This window comes from Calliphora vicina, chromosome 4, assembly GCF_958450345.1.
Source record: "Calliphora vicina chromosome 4, idCalVici1.1, whole genome shotgun sequence".
In the NCBI taxonomy this organism is placed as follows: domain Eukaryota; kingdom Metazoa; phylum Arthropoda; class Insecta; order Diptera; family Calliphoridae; genus Calliphora; species Calliphora vicina.
In genome coordinates, this window is record NC_088783.1 from 12,437,546 (window position 1) to 12,452,746 (window position 15,201).

General features: G+C 30.7%; 1 protein-coding gene across 1 annotated transcript; it reads left to right on the top strand.

Moving 5' to 3' along the window:
* The first annotated feature begins 4,252 nt into the window (after positions 1-4,252).
* Positions 4,253-13,292, top strand: LOC135958763 (uncharacterized). The gene is made up of 17 exons (XM_065509658.1): positions 4,253-5,266; positions 5,334-5,383; positions 5,500-5,695; positions 7,404-7,583; positions 7,642-8,479; positions 8,671-8,805; positions 8,874-9,085; positions 10,115-10,186; positions 10,261-10,589; positions 10,659-10,839; positions 10,981-11,040; positions 11,108-11,287; positions 11,356-11,666; positions 11,744-11,891; positions 11,950-12,126; positions 12,197-12,411; positions 12,468-13,292. The coding sequence occupies exons 1-16, from the start codon at positions 5,228-5,230 to the stop codon at positions 12,350-12,352; spliced, it is 3,264 nt and encodes a 1,087-aa protein (XP_065365730.1). The 5' UTR covers positions 4,253-5,227; the 3' UTR covers positions 12,353-12,411; positions 12,468-13,292.
* Positions 13,293-15,201: the final 1,909 nt, after the last annotated feature.

A 15,201-nucleotide genomic window follows, 5' to 3' on the forward strand; every position in this document is an offset into this window, starting at 1 on the left:
TGCCTAAATAGATTTTACAAATACACCTCCGTCCTATTTTTTATTAATATCATAAACAACCCAACCAATTAACCTTAAAAAATCCTTTACATAAAATACTGCCGTCTAAAGACAGCTTTAAGAAATAAAACTGAAAACTTCACTTTTTATTACAATTTGGAGTATATATTAATAATGTTGCCTTGATAAATTTTAATAATAAGTAGTGGTACATATATATTTTAATAACTCAAATCCGTCCTTTAGATATTTACAGATTAATATAATAGTACATTAAAAACCAAAGTATAACAAGTAGTCCGACTCATTATTTTTCAATACTAGCCAAATAAGCATTTTTACTAGAATTCAAGTTGTAAGCAAGTACAATTAAAGCCTTGAATTATAGTCAATCAATTGAATTACAGTTGTATTACACTTTATTTCAATAGCATTTTCCAGTAAAAAGGAAAATGCTTCACAAATATAAAATTTTTCAAATATTTTTCAAGTTTAAATCATAATTACATTTGCATTCAAGTCAAATTCCAACAAAATATTCAAGTGCTTGAATTTTTGAGGCTTTGGTGCTTATTGGGAGCTGACTAGTAACTATTAACTAATGTTAGTTCTTCAAGTTTTTCCAAAAAATTTAACTTATTAAGAAAAATGAGAAGTGAAAAGAGGCAATATATTAAAAACTTAAAATTTCCGAGTTTCGGAATTTTTTTTCTTTACAAATCATCTCCTGAAAATTTCGAATCGAATTAAAAAAAAATCAGCCAAATCGCTCTAGCCGTTCTCACGTGATGCCATTACATACATGGACCATTTAATTTTTACTTTCACATATAATGGAACCGTGTGAATTCAACATTTTTGTGAGAGATGTAAACAAATCAAAAGTCTCGAAATATTAACTAAAAATTATCGATTAAATAAAGTTCAAAATGTTATTTAATCGATAATTTTTTTTCAACACATTAAGCCCTTATTCATTTCAAAAATAGGTCAATGTCCTGGATCAATGTCATCCATATTTTCAAACGCAAAAATAAACAGATCATGGTGCGGTAACGATTTCTATTAACCGAAACACGAGCTCCGGCTTATTTTTTTAAGAAATAAAGTCCGATGATGCCACCGGCGCACAGTGGTATGACCCTTAGTCCGATTTGAATGAAATTTCACATGCGCAAAGAGGTAGTGTAGTCGACGGTGCATTTTTCTGGATGTAATGGAGTCGTAGGGTATGTTGTGCTTTGGTCTCAATTAGAGTATCCAAAACCGAAACCCGGTCAACCGGTTTTTTCATCTTTGTAAACTCGACCGGTTTCGGTTTTCTTAAACATTTCGGTTTTTTGAAAAACCGGTTTTTGTAAGACGGTTAACCGGTTTTATGAAACATATTTTCAATAGCTCATTTAAACATATTTTTATGATACCATTTTTTAAAATATTGATTAGTTTTATAGAAAATTGTTGCATTTGACAATATTTCGTGAAATATATAAAATTATTGCCTTAAGAATTCAAAAATTTTGAATTAGCGTATTTTTTATATTGAATAAAAATTTAATATAAACAGGTTAACCGGTTTTTTTGAAGACAAAAACCGAAACCGGATAATCGGTTTTTTTAAAAGATAAAAATCAAAACCGGTTTTTTCAAAAACACACCTTTTCGGTTAAACCGGAAACCGGTTTTTTAAATTTGCCGGTTTTTTGGACACTCTAGTCTCAATCCATATGCAGCAATTTTGTTTATTGACAAACCCGTTAAGCTAAAAATTAGCCTCATCGCTGAACACAATTTTACGATAAAAGAGTCGTCTATAAATTGCTCGAATCGATGACTCAAAGTAAATTTGTATAAATTGGTAGCATTGTTCAAGCGTCAATCTATTCATGATGATTTACCAGAGTATACATATATATAAATGTCAAAAAGTGAGCTTAGTATGACAGTTGGTTTAAAACATTGTAAAATCGAATGCATATTTTCATAAAATGATGAAAGTTGAAAATCACTTTCAGGACAAGATGCCTTATTACTCCTACATACATAGATTTAAAAATGTTGTAAGAAAAAATTACATAAACATTCCATATTATTAAATACTATCTTATTAATTAAATAATAAATTAATTTGTGGATCAAAATTTCAAACTTGCATTTTTCGTACGAATTTTTACATTTAAATTACATAATCACATTTTGCTTATATACTCTCGAGCAGTGTGTGTTTGTTTAAAGGAGAGTTAGGCATAAAGAGAGAATAATAATAATATGCACTTTCTCTTTCTGTTGTAATCTGATTGTGATATGTGTTGCTTATTTCATAATTTTAATTAACCTCGTTGATATTGGTATTTTTTTACAAGTAAATCATTTTTGTAAACAGAAGCTCTCTTCTGAAGATCTGCGTTGAACATAATGAAGTTTTTTGAGTAAAATCATCCTAATCGAAAATGCGGAATTTCATGAATTTTAATTGTTTTTAAACTATATCAGAAATCCAAATCTTTCTGCCTAAATTGGAAGATATGACAGCTGCCCTAAAGCCCGTAAAACAAATCAATTACTGCAAGATACATTTCCTGGTAGTGTACTCTCTAGTTTCTGTCATCAGAATTGATTATCTAGATCGTGTGATTTAACACAATTGGTTTTATTTTTAATTGAAATCAATGATTTGTGCCAACAACTTTGAGATGCATCAGCGAAATTCAGACTCATTTGTTGGTAAATTTCTACAAAAGAGTGGGCAAGTGGGAATCACTTTATAGTAAAAAATGTTGTAGTATTTCTATTTTCACAAGTTACGGGATGAATACTTAATTTGTCACAACTCCAGTTCCTAGAAAGATATTGGACTGTAGTTAAAAGGAAAATGTGGAATTGATGAAAGGTTTCCCAATATATTAACAATATATTTGGTTTCACCAAAAATACAACTAAAGGTTAATATACACTTTCTTAACCAAAAAAGTGATTTCTTCATCACCAAAAAATCAAATATTAGATTTTTCCTAATTTATTTTAAATCGAAATATGATTACTCATATTCATGATTAATTAAATAATGTTACGAATTTGTACAACATTCATCGTGTTTATAACTATTTCCATCAGTAGAAGCTTCTACTTATCACTGAATGTTTAAACTGCGAAAATTAACTTCGAAAGCTCTAGAATTCGAATATAGTAATTGTGCGTTAAGATCATTGTAGAAGGTTCACGAAAGATGGCGTGTATATAAATAGTGGCAGAGGTTGCAGTCGCCAGTGAAGCTGGGTTTCCGCATACACCGTAATCGGTGCCGATAACGAAATGTCGCACATTAAATAGAATTTCATTATTTTTGACAAAATCTATTATTTTTTCCTCTTCCAATTAAGACAATATATTTTTTTATTCATTTTGATTTTCTTTAAATTTGAAATAAAAAAATAATTAAAATAATTTCGTTCCTATAGCACCGAAAACAACCTACTTGAAGTTGTTTTCGTTCCGGCCCCAAATGACAGGTTTTTCATTACTGATCGGTGCCGTTTCGTTCCCAATTTTGTTACCGATTTCTGAAACGAACTTTTTTTTGGTGCAAATGTATGGAATTTCGTTTTCGGTGACGATTACGGTGTATGCGGAAACGTAGCTTGAATCTAATTTGAAGCATCGTTAAGCAAAGACATCGACTGCATTGCCAGTGTTTATTTGTACATTATAAAGAGTGTGTATTTCTGCGAATTTAAAAACGTGTATAATAACACTGAGTTGTTGTTGTTATTGTACATTTGAATAAATAAATAGTTTTTAAAAATTTTAAACTGCTAAACTGCTTTTATTTGCAATCAAAAGTATCCGGTTTATTTAAAGGAAATAAACCCAGTTTTTAAAAGGTAAAAACGTAACAATAATTTTAATATTGACCATTCAAAGAACATGAATTATACTGATTATTTAGAAATTAGAATAATTTAAAATCAAGTTTGGCTACCGTTACCCCTAAAATAATCTTTCAGCTAAACTACCGTTACCGCTAAGCCGCCGATACCGAAAAACTGCAATTATCGTTACAGCTAAAATTATAAAAATAGAAATTCAATCCAATAATTTGGAAATTTTTTTATTTATTTTTTTTCTTAATGTTTTCAAATTAAAAAAACACTTATTCAAATTAATTGAATTGACAGGTTTGGTTAATCAATCTTGCTGATTAATCAGAATGTTTGATTACTTTATAGTCACACATTAATAGCTAAAACTAATATTATGTTTAACTATCAAAGTATTTTTCATCTAAATTCTATAAAAATGCAACAATACTGAAAAATGTTATCAACAAGAGCTGAAAAGGGATTATATTTAAAAAATATACAAATTTTAAAATTCTGTTGCCATTGTGGTGTTAATTATTGACGTCATTGCCAGCTGTATATATTAATATAAAACTGCTTTAAATAAACAATAGAATTTTGGAAATATTTGTATGTTGAAATATGTATTTAGTATATATTTCATTAAAATAATTGCTCGTACATTAGTTTTTGTATAAAAATTATTAATTCATTTATTATTTTTCGTAATATACAACATTTACTGTTTTATCTCTCAACTTGAAAGAACAGCTGTGTAATTTACTACCTTTTGAAAACAACCCTGTTTTAACAGCTGTGTCATCACATCCCATCACATACCGTTATATCAATTTCCTTTGACACACACACAATTTTCTACTGTTGCTGTTTCTGTGTGTGTGTCTATGTGTTGGTGGCATTAAAAAAGTGAAATAAAAGAAAAAAGTAAACGAGTGAAAAAATTACAGACAAATTTTAATTTAAAAAAATCGTATTCTAAAAATTAACAAATTTAGGGAAACTAGAAAACTACTTCAAAACAAAATTAGTATTAATTGAAATCCTCAAGAATTGCTAGAGTATATAGAAAATATTAAAGGCTAAAGTTGAAAAATGTATTATAAAAGGTAAAATTTTCTTTGTATAAGAGAAAGAAAAATTATACATAACTTTTTTGATTTTTTGAAATGAATAGAAAAAAAATGTTATAAATAATATTGTAAAGCTATTATTAATTACAAGCAGTTAAATTAAATTAAATAAAATTGTTTTGTATAGGAAAACTGTGTGATTTTTTTTGTTGAGTTACATTTGAATGGGTTTAGATGATGGCTTGAGGAATTTTCTGTATCTCGCCCACTCTATTTATTATTAATGTTGAAGACATTATGGCAGCTGTTGAACATACCTTTCATGGTACTTGGGAGGTGAGTAGATAGTTTGAAAATTCAATTCTTTATTTTCCTTATTAATTAATTACTCGAATTTTTCCAGATTGTTTCCTGTACCTTTGAAGGCAAAAAAGAAATATCCGGCTTAGAGGGGTGAGTAGTAGGGTTGAGATTTATGGAAAAATCAATTATTTTTTTTTTGTTGTTTGTATTTTCAATATTATTGTTTTTGTATGATGGTGTGTGTTTGATTGTATGTTTGCTTGCAGCATTAAATTTCGTTTGGACGATACCAGTGATATAACATGGTATAATGATTTGGTCAGCCCGTTGCCAGAAACAAAAGACTGCGATACATGTTGTGATTCGGCAAGTGTTCTATTCAGTTGTGAAACATTTGAAGTCAATGAAAATAATCCACGTTTAATATTTGGTGCATTTGCTGGACACAGTATAGAATTTAATGTAAGTTTTTAATTGTTTTGAAATTAATTTTTTAAGTATTTTATTATATAATAAGTTGGAGTGCTTTAATCGACTGTGGCGTATCTTATATATGTAGCTTTTATCTTGGTAGAAAAACACAGTTTTTGTGAAAACATTATTGGTAACATCTCCGAAATTTGAGCCCATAGATTCATAGGTTGTTATACCCTTCACCATGAGTGGTTCGTTATAGACAGCGAAGTCGATATTGCCATGTCCGTCTGTCCGTCTGTATGTTGAAATCAACTTTCCGTAGCACCCAAATAACTTACATACATGATTTCATACATGAATATATCCGCTATATACCCGGTTCGGTTGATATTTAAAATCGATAAAATTGGCCCACAAATGGCTGAGATATAAGGAAAAAACCAGGACAACTCAGATTTTTGGCCTATTTTTGATCTACACACAGTTACTAAAGTATACGCACGATCGACTTTTTAGGCCTTTTTTTAAAATCTATATATTTAAAAATACTCATTCATTCACTCATTCACTAATTCATCAGTCATGAGTGAGTGAGTGAATGAATGAGTCAGGCCTTGTATTTTTAAATATTGAAAAATTGTTTCTGAATTACTATGCAATAGATCTAACTTCGGTGCAAATTTCATCCCGATCGGAAGACATCGATTTTTAAAGTTGTTTCACTTGACGTGAAATCCCCCAAAGATTTAAAAAAAAAAAATCCAAAAAGTCGATCGTACGTATACTTTAGTAACTGTGTGTATGTCTGGATACTAAGTCATTAATATAGACAATATGGATATCTAATGATAGATATTTCAAAGTCCTTTGCAACGATGTATTTAGGGCCATAGTAAAATGGTCCTAAAATGGGTCAAATTCGAGAAAAAAAACCCGAACTTTTTTTCACTTAAAATTGTTTGTCATAAATTTCTTTTCACGAATAAAAAAATAATATAAAAAATAAAAGCAACAATTTAGAAAAAAATTGTTCGGCACAGCCAAATAGCACTCATACTTGTTTTATTTTAAATCCGGGATTTGTATCGGGTATTTTTACCAAAACTGGCCCATAATCGATCCTAATTTCTTTAGAAATATATTTGAAATATTTATCTGAACAACAAACATTTTGATGCCGGTTCAAGAATAAAGACTTGAGCTGTAGGTTTTTCATGACTCATTTTGAATTTGTTTATGTTTTATTATTTTATATTTTATGTTTATTTCAAAATCTGGCCTTTAGTTATTTCAAAATGTTAACAAATTATTTCATGAAAAGTTCATGTTATCAGTTTGATTATAATTATAATAACACTTATTAAGTTCGCATTTCTAAAGTGAAAAATGTCCCAATATTTTTAAATTAAAACTAATATATAGGTTTTGAACTTATTTAATAAGAACATCAAACTGAAAAAAACTCGGAACTATCTACACAAGGAATCAAAGGTCCTCCTGAGATTTCATCGGAGGAGTCATCCTAGCTTCAAAAACACACAGCTGGAGCTTCCCCCGTAGCATGCCAGGAAGGCAATGAGTGTGATACATACATATTTGTCCCTCTTTCCAAACCACAACAATTTTGACATTTTCTTTTGCTTGTTTTCTATTGCCATAATACCGGAACCTGCTGATTCATTCATTCTGTGTAATCTGTGTAATCCCTTATGAAGTCAAATTCCTAAAATGTTTAACTTAATTTCATTATTAGACATCTACCTTAGCACCCTCTGACTCATTAATACTCTACTGTGAGAACTGGTATGCGGTGGAATGTAAACGTTTAAAGGAGGGACAGGCTGCTGGCCAGGAAAAAGAATTCTCGTTTGCCGAAGCGTTAAATGAATGCTACTTTAGTGATGTCATTATCAAAAGTTCCGATGGCTTTGAGGTAAACATTTTATTTAAACAAAAATTCCGAACTAAAATCTAACCATCTTCCTTTTCAGTATCACGTGCATGCCTCTGTATTACGTTTAAATGGTTTTGATTGCAGCATGTGTGTGCATGCCACTAGCACCATCTCATTGCCACAAGCTGTATGTAGAAATTATGATTCCCTTACCATAAAAAGTAAAGATAATGCCAGTCTACCCAACTCTCCAAATCCCATTAAAATCTCCGTGACCATGACCAGCACCACAGCACAACCGGAAGAACAGCAAAAATCTTTACCCCGCCTCAATTTATCACCCATTTACTTGCAACCGCCTACAGAATGTCATGCCACAAATACCAGCTCCTCCTTAAGATCCCAACATCATACACAATTGTCGTCTTCATTTAATTGCTTGTCGACTAAGGTTCAACCGAATGGTGGTACCTTACATCTGCTAAATCAAGAGAGTGGCTCCGGCATGCGTCGTTTCCCACCCAATTCCCATTCGGATTCACATTTGGAAACTCACAATTTACAGCCGCAATCAAAAAATATCTTTAATTTTTGTCAAGATCTCATGCTGCAACATTCCACAGAAGTTTGCAGTTCAACGGGTTGTAATACACGCCGGCCCCCCCTGTCCCCCTATCGTGCCAGAAGTCCCTCACCATTTCCCAGTTCTATGGATACACCGCCCTCATCGCCCTTGACTCCGGTGGGTGTTTTATATGATCTTCCTGCTTTTCTATTGACACCCATATTGCATTGGCTTTATACGGAGTCTCTGATGCCCGATATGAATGAGGATGTTTGTGAGAAACTCATCAATTTTGCCGAGACTCAGCCTTCGTTAATGAAATTGGCAGAACCTGCTAAGAAGTATTTGAAGATGATTAAGTTGAAAAAGTGTAAGTGAGAGAGAAAACTTTATTAAGCTGTCATTACATTGTAGCTATGAGTTGGGGAAACTGATTTAGAAAAGTTCCTCCTCAAAGCTTTTGAATACTTACATAAATAACTTTGAAGTTATTTTAAACCTCAACTTTTAAGTTTAAGTCTTTTTGACAACATACATACTAATAATCTATTTTAATTGCAGTTGTTGTCAATATTATAATGGATCTACATAGTATTCTAAATCGTGTCATACAAACCATTAATCCAGTTACTATATCACACGAACCCGCCTTACTATATGCCACATTTAAGGATAGTTTAAGAGAATGTTCTATAGGTGAGTGAGGTGCTTCAAATATGTACCTTATAAAATATTGAAATTATTTTGAAATATTTCATTTCTAGGATGTGCCAAAATTTTACAATTTTGCAATATATTTATTAAGGATGCCGCCGATATAGCACGCTATCAAAAGAATGAAATAATTAAATATGTACGCACACGTATACCCATATTTATGTCACAATTGCATCAGCTCTTACGCAATATATTAAATGTATTTTTAAGTCTAACACCTGATGAAAAAGATGAATTAGCTAATTACATAGTACCTGAGGTAAGTTGCGATTAATATCTGTTGTCAATTTATAAACCAGAAGCAAACTGATCACTGATGTAATTAAATTTCAATATATAATCGGCATGTTGCAAATATGAACCGATTAATCGAGGCCATTTATGGACTTATTACAGTTATTCTTTCCAAATAGAACAGTCGTGGGTTTTGCCTAATATGTCAGTCATTTATGTACCGATGTTAGGTCCATAGATAGAAAAAATAACCATATACGGATACCACTACGTGATAAAAGAACCCCAAAAATTTGAGGCCTCGATGTCATTTTTGCAAAAAAGTGATAACTTTCTCAGGCTCATAACAGTTATGAATTTTGATTTACTCTCTGAGGCAAAGTTGTAGCCCTTGTCATAAAGAACAAAAATTGTGAACATATAAAATCAAAAAAACTTCATCTTCAAGATCAAAATCTCAAAAAACTTTCAATATCAAAATCTTAAAAAAATCGAAATAAATTTGTTTACGCTGCCTAAAAGTATGCTTTAGTTTATAATAATTTAAAAACACTTAATTCCTTTATTTTTTTCTTACTAACTTATATTGACCTACCTAAACAGTGTTAAGACTCATTCCTAGGAAGTTCATATGTTCTAGAAAGTTGTTTATTGAGATCTTAGGTACATTTTTGTAGTTGATTGTTTATTTGAATTTTGAACAGTTTGCTATCTATGGTCCTGAACACAGGAAGAAACGTAAAAAATCTAATTTTTTAAGTTTTTTGCCATTTTGATCTTGAAGATGAAGTTTTTTTGATTTTATATGTTCACAATTTTTGTTCTTTATGACAAGGGCTTCATGTTTTCCTCAGAGAGTAAATATGATCAGTTTTTTGCAAAAATGACATCGGGGACCCATAAAAAAGTGCATGACTTTGGGAAAACTGGTCTTTTATCACGTAGTGGTGTGCGTATATGGTTATATTACAACCAACACATGAACTGACAGACATCGCTTAATCTTCTCTGCTATATCACCACTATTATGTTACTTTCATTATTTTCTTTTCAGATTGAAACCACTTTATTGATTTTAACTAGTGTGATAGAAGAAATCAAAAACTCTTTAGAAAAAATGTGTAAAGTAAGATTAAAATCAAAAATAAGTTACATATACATATATTTCAAAACAACAACTAATATTTTGAATTTTTTTAGGATTTGAAATGCTCACATTTAGATTTATCATTAAAATATGCTACCGATGATGCGGTAGCCATGCAAATACAAAATAATACTTTCATTACCGCCAACAATCCCATGGACGATAATACCGTTAGCACGCTCTTTAGTCAGCCACCGCTATCGCCAAGACCCCGAAGGGGACCACCCATAGGTCTAACCCTGTATGATAATCCTTCAGATAAGCAACGCTTAATGAGTGCCGAAAATGATTTGAAATTTGTTTTGTACATGTACGAAGTAAGAAAAATGCGTGATATTTATGGACGCATATCAGCTGCTTTGGAAATCATAAGGGATAAAAAGTATGATGTAACTTAAAGGGGAAGCAACTGAAAAGGATAATTTGTTAATTTATTTAATAATAATTTTAGAATAACTTATTGTGAAATGGATTTCTTGAGTAAGCGCAGCACTATTAATCAAAATTTAGAACAATTGATTGTGGATATACCCAGTTATATATTGATAATGGAAAATCTATCCGATCGTTTGGAGGCGAAATTGGGCTGGAAGGAATTTAAGTTTTGTTTCAAATTGGCGACATCACAAATTGTAAGTTTTTAAAGAATTTAAAACATATGAAATTTAACTGGAAAGAGTATGATGTTTTAAGAGAACCGATTTCAAATATCTTTACCTTTTTAAATCTGTCTTATATGAAATTTTAAGTGATATTTTTTAATTTTTTTTCAGAATGGTGTCATAGTAAAGATATTTGATCATAAGTCTGCTTTAAAAGAGGCCATGAGTCAGGTAAGACATAAACCTTCAGTATAATTTTCTAAGTAAATTTCTAAGTGATTATTAATTCCCTTTACAGATCTGTAAACTGGTGCAAAAACAAGAATTCACACAAACACTTATCGAGTTGGGCTTATTAGAGCCTTCGAATATTTTAGAAAGTGAATTGAAATCATTGCAAAAAGATGATCCTTTCGAATTGAGTTTAGATCCTTTGGTTATGGAACGACAACACAACTATGACTATAAAAGTGTTAAGGTAAGAGAAAAGATTTTAAAAACTAATAATTACAAAGCGAATTCTAATTCTTATATTCCATTTCACAGCTTAATCTTATACGACATCTTTGTGAACCACCCATAGCGGCAAATAGCAATTTATCGAAAAATGCTTTGCGTTTATTGCACTCGGCCCAATTAGCCGATATGGAATTTGAAGTGCATACTTTTCAACAGGCGCTATTGACAACAGCCGAAAGTAATGTTTTGAATAAAAATACTTTAGATATAGAAAGTATGGAAAGCCATAAAGCTCCCATACAGGTGCATACATTTCGAGCACATCGTGTTATAGTATCGGCCAGATGTGAATGGTTTAAGAAGGCCTTAATGTCGGGCATGCAGGAGAGTTTAACAAGGTGGGTTTTGTTAGATAGTTTTTTATTTAGAAAATTGCAATAAATAACTAATAATTGTGATGCTTTATTTTTGATAGAAAAATCATTATAACTGATACATCTCCAGTGATATTTAGACGTCTACTGTTATTTTTGTATGGTGCTCCTATTGATAAAACTGTGGGTGCTGAACAAATCTGTGAATTAATGTTATTAGCTGATAAATACTCTATAGATGATTTAAAGGTGGATTTTTAATTGTGGCTCAAAATTAATTTCATTAATTTTTGTGAATTTGTTTTAGGAATTGTGCGAAAATACTTTAAATTCGCAAATAGATGAACATTCGGTTTTATGTCTTTTGGGTATAGCCGATCATTATATGGCAGCGGCTTTAAAATCTAAGTGTCTTTCATTTGTATCACAAAATTCACATCTTACTAAGGCTGCTATGTTTAAGGAACTATCACGACCATTACAAGTAAGTGAAGATCCTTTAAAATAGGATCAGCAAATCTCTATACACATTTTCCTCTCTTTCTTTCTATTAGCTTGAGGTTATGGATTTGATACATTGGTATGGTCGTGTAGCTGAACCCTGGACAGATTCGGGCGGTTTTAAACCACGCAGCACTTCCAGACACAGCCTGAAAAGTCCCTCGAAACCCCGATCACGTTCCAGAAAATCCTCACCCTCTTTTATGTGACACTGACTTTTAAGAAACCCAGGTTATTAAATGACAAACAAGAAAAAAACATCTAAAAGGTGAGAAATTCAAATAGTTAATCTTTAAAATAATAAAATAAAGCGATATTTTCCAGGAAAACATTTTAAGCAATTGTTCGGATATTCTTTTCAATTAAGTTTACTATTGATGTTAGAATAAGAAAATAATAATAATAAAAAAACACTTTTTCTAAAACATATACACAACATTTTAATAGGAAAAAAAAACAAAACAAAATTTAAAAAATTTATTAAATTACAAAACAACTATTTAAGCTAGAAAGAAAATCCAAAACCATTGTCCACATGGCACCATAAATAACTATTTATTTTAAAAAAAAAAACCAAATATTTCTCATAAAACTCATTATCAATTTCATATATAATTCAATAAATTATTTGCTCTGTATATTATTATTGTAATAGCAAAGACATACTCTCTCTCCTACATATCGTAAATCAAAGTTTTTTGCTTAAATGTACCTTGAATTTCAAAATTATTTTAAAATGTTATAAAATATTAAAATGTGTTATTAATTTTTTTCCTTTACATTAACTTTACTCTATATATTTAATTATTAACTCTTTATTAATGTTATTTTATTTAGAAAAAAACGTTTAAAGCAAAAATATATTTTCAATATCAAACAAATGTGTATTTTCTTAATAAAAATCTATTTAGAATATTTTTGGATTAATTATAATTAAAAAAAAACAACAAAATATGTATTAAAAGTAACACACGCTTTTTTAAAAAAAGTGCTGTAACTGATTTTATTCTTTAAAAAATAAAATAAAAGCAAAATGTATTCATCATTAAGTGTATTGTATGTATCTGTATTTATTGTTGTCTTTTTAAAATCTCTTTAAACCAACAAAAAAAAAAAAAATTAATAAAATTTGAATATTTACAAGGAAAATGTATTTTGAAACATTTTATTCAAAGTATTGGCCATTGTTAGCTATGACCTTTAGCCATCTTTCTGGCAACATATAGGCAATTCCATATCATCGTATGTGACATTTGAACACCTATAGAGTGTAATAGGTTTTGCAAAAATAAGAGTATCTGAAAAATAATTTGGTCTTTATGTTCCATTCAGAAGCTACTATATTTTAAAATAATAAAAAGTTCTTTCGAAATATTGTTGTACAAAATATTGAACGAAATAACGGTATATGTACGTGACATAAAGCGGAGCTCATTTTGAGGTACATGTAGAAATTTGCGAAAATATTCGAGTCATGAGAGACGTTATGTTTTCTTTTAATTTAAACTATTATTTTTGTCTTTAAAATGTTGTAATATGATCTAAATACTTTCACATAGTAACATTTTATTATTCTCTTCTATACAAATCATCTTGAAAAAAAATTTCAAGGGTTTTCGTGTTTTCAATCGTGGTAGCGATTCTCGTGGAATTGCCCATATGGATTCCGCGAAAAAAGAACTGCACATCTTTTGAGACCAAGAACGAGTCCAGACAATATCGGATACTCTGTTCTGAGGTGAAGCGTATCCCAGAGAGAGCGTTCTGCATCGATCTAAACAAATAGTAATCGGATTAGGCAAGGCCTGCACTAGAAGACGGGTGAGCTAAATCCTCCCAACCAATTCTTTCTAAATAGTTTTTTAACAGCTATTGCAACATGTGGCCGATTGTTGTCATGATGAAAAAGTACGGTATCATGTCTGGCCGCCTATTCTGGATGTATTTCGGCCAAAGCTAGCTTCAAAAGAATCAGTTGCGTTCGGTACAGGTTCACTCTGATGGTCTGGTCATGCTGGTTTCAGGAGTTCATACTAGATAAGACCCTTATGCTCCAACACCCAATACTTATTTTAATATTTTATATTAAAATCTCAATTTTAAAAAAAAGTGGCCATGTCCACTAAGCTTGCTCACTAAGCTAACGATTTACATTATATGGCTAGAAATGACTAATGTAATTTTCACAAACAGAATAAGAACCATATTTATACCATTAACACTCTTTATTAAGGACCTTCAACAAAATCAAAATAATTTTTTAAACATTTTTAACATTTTTGTAGTATTTTATTTGTATATTTTTATTAACTTAATTTAACAAAAGACAAAGGACATAATTAATTAAATTCTAAAAATGAGAAAACAAAATTAAAAGATTTCTTTATTACGGCATTTACAAAACAATGGAAACTTAGGTATTAAACTTTGCAATAACTCAATATTTTGTTGGGTATCCCTTATTTTTTGCAACTGCTACACATCGTCGATTCATTGAACCAATTAAAGAGTCAATGGTCTCCTTTGAAATATTTTGCCATTCCCTTATAACCGCCTCCGATAAATCTTCCTTCCTGGTGTAATTTTGGGTTCTTATTTTACGATCTACAATTTCCCAGGCCACTTCAAAACACGTACCTCGTTGGATTTTAACCACTCGGTTACAATCCTAGAGGTGTGTTTCGGGTCGTTGTCGTGTTGGAATCTCCAGACTAGGGGCATATTTTCCTCAGCGTATGGATACATAACATCGTTTAATATGGTTCTGTATCATATACCTGTCATGGTATCTTTTATAATATGAATTGTGCCCATACCTTGCCCTGAAAATCAAAGTACACAAATAAGACTTTACAGTCTTATTTGTGTACTTTGGATCTAATCTTTTTCCCTTTGGTCGTCTTACAAATGTTCTCCCATCACTGCCTCTTAAATTGTATTTGGATTCGTCGGAAAAGAGAACAGTACTCCATTTCTGTATCGACCAGTTTAAATGATCCCTGGCAAATTGTAGACGAGCAGGACGGTTCTTTTTAGAAATGAGTGGTTTTCTCACAAG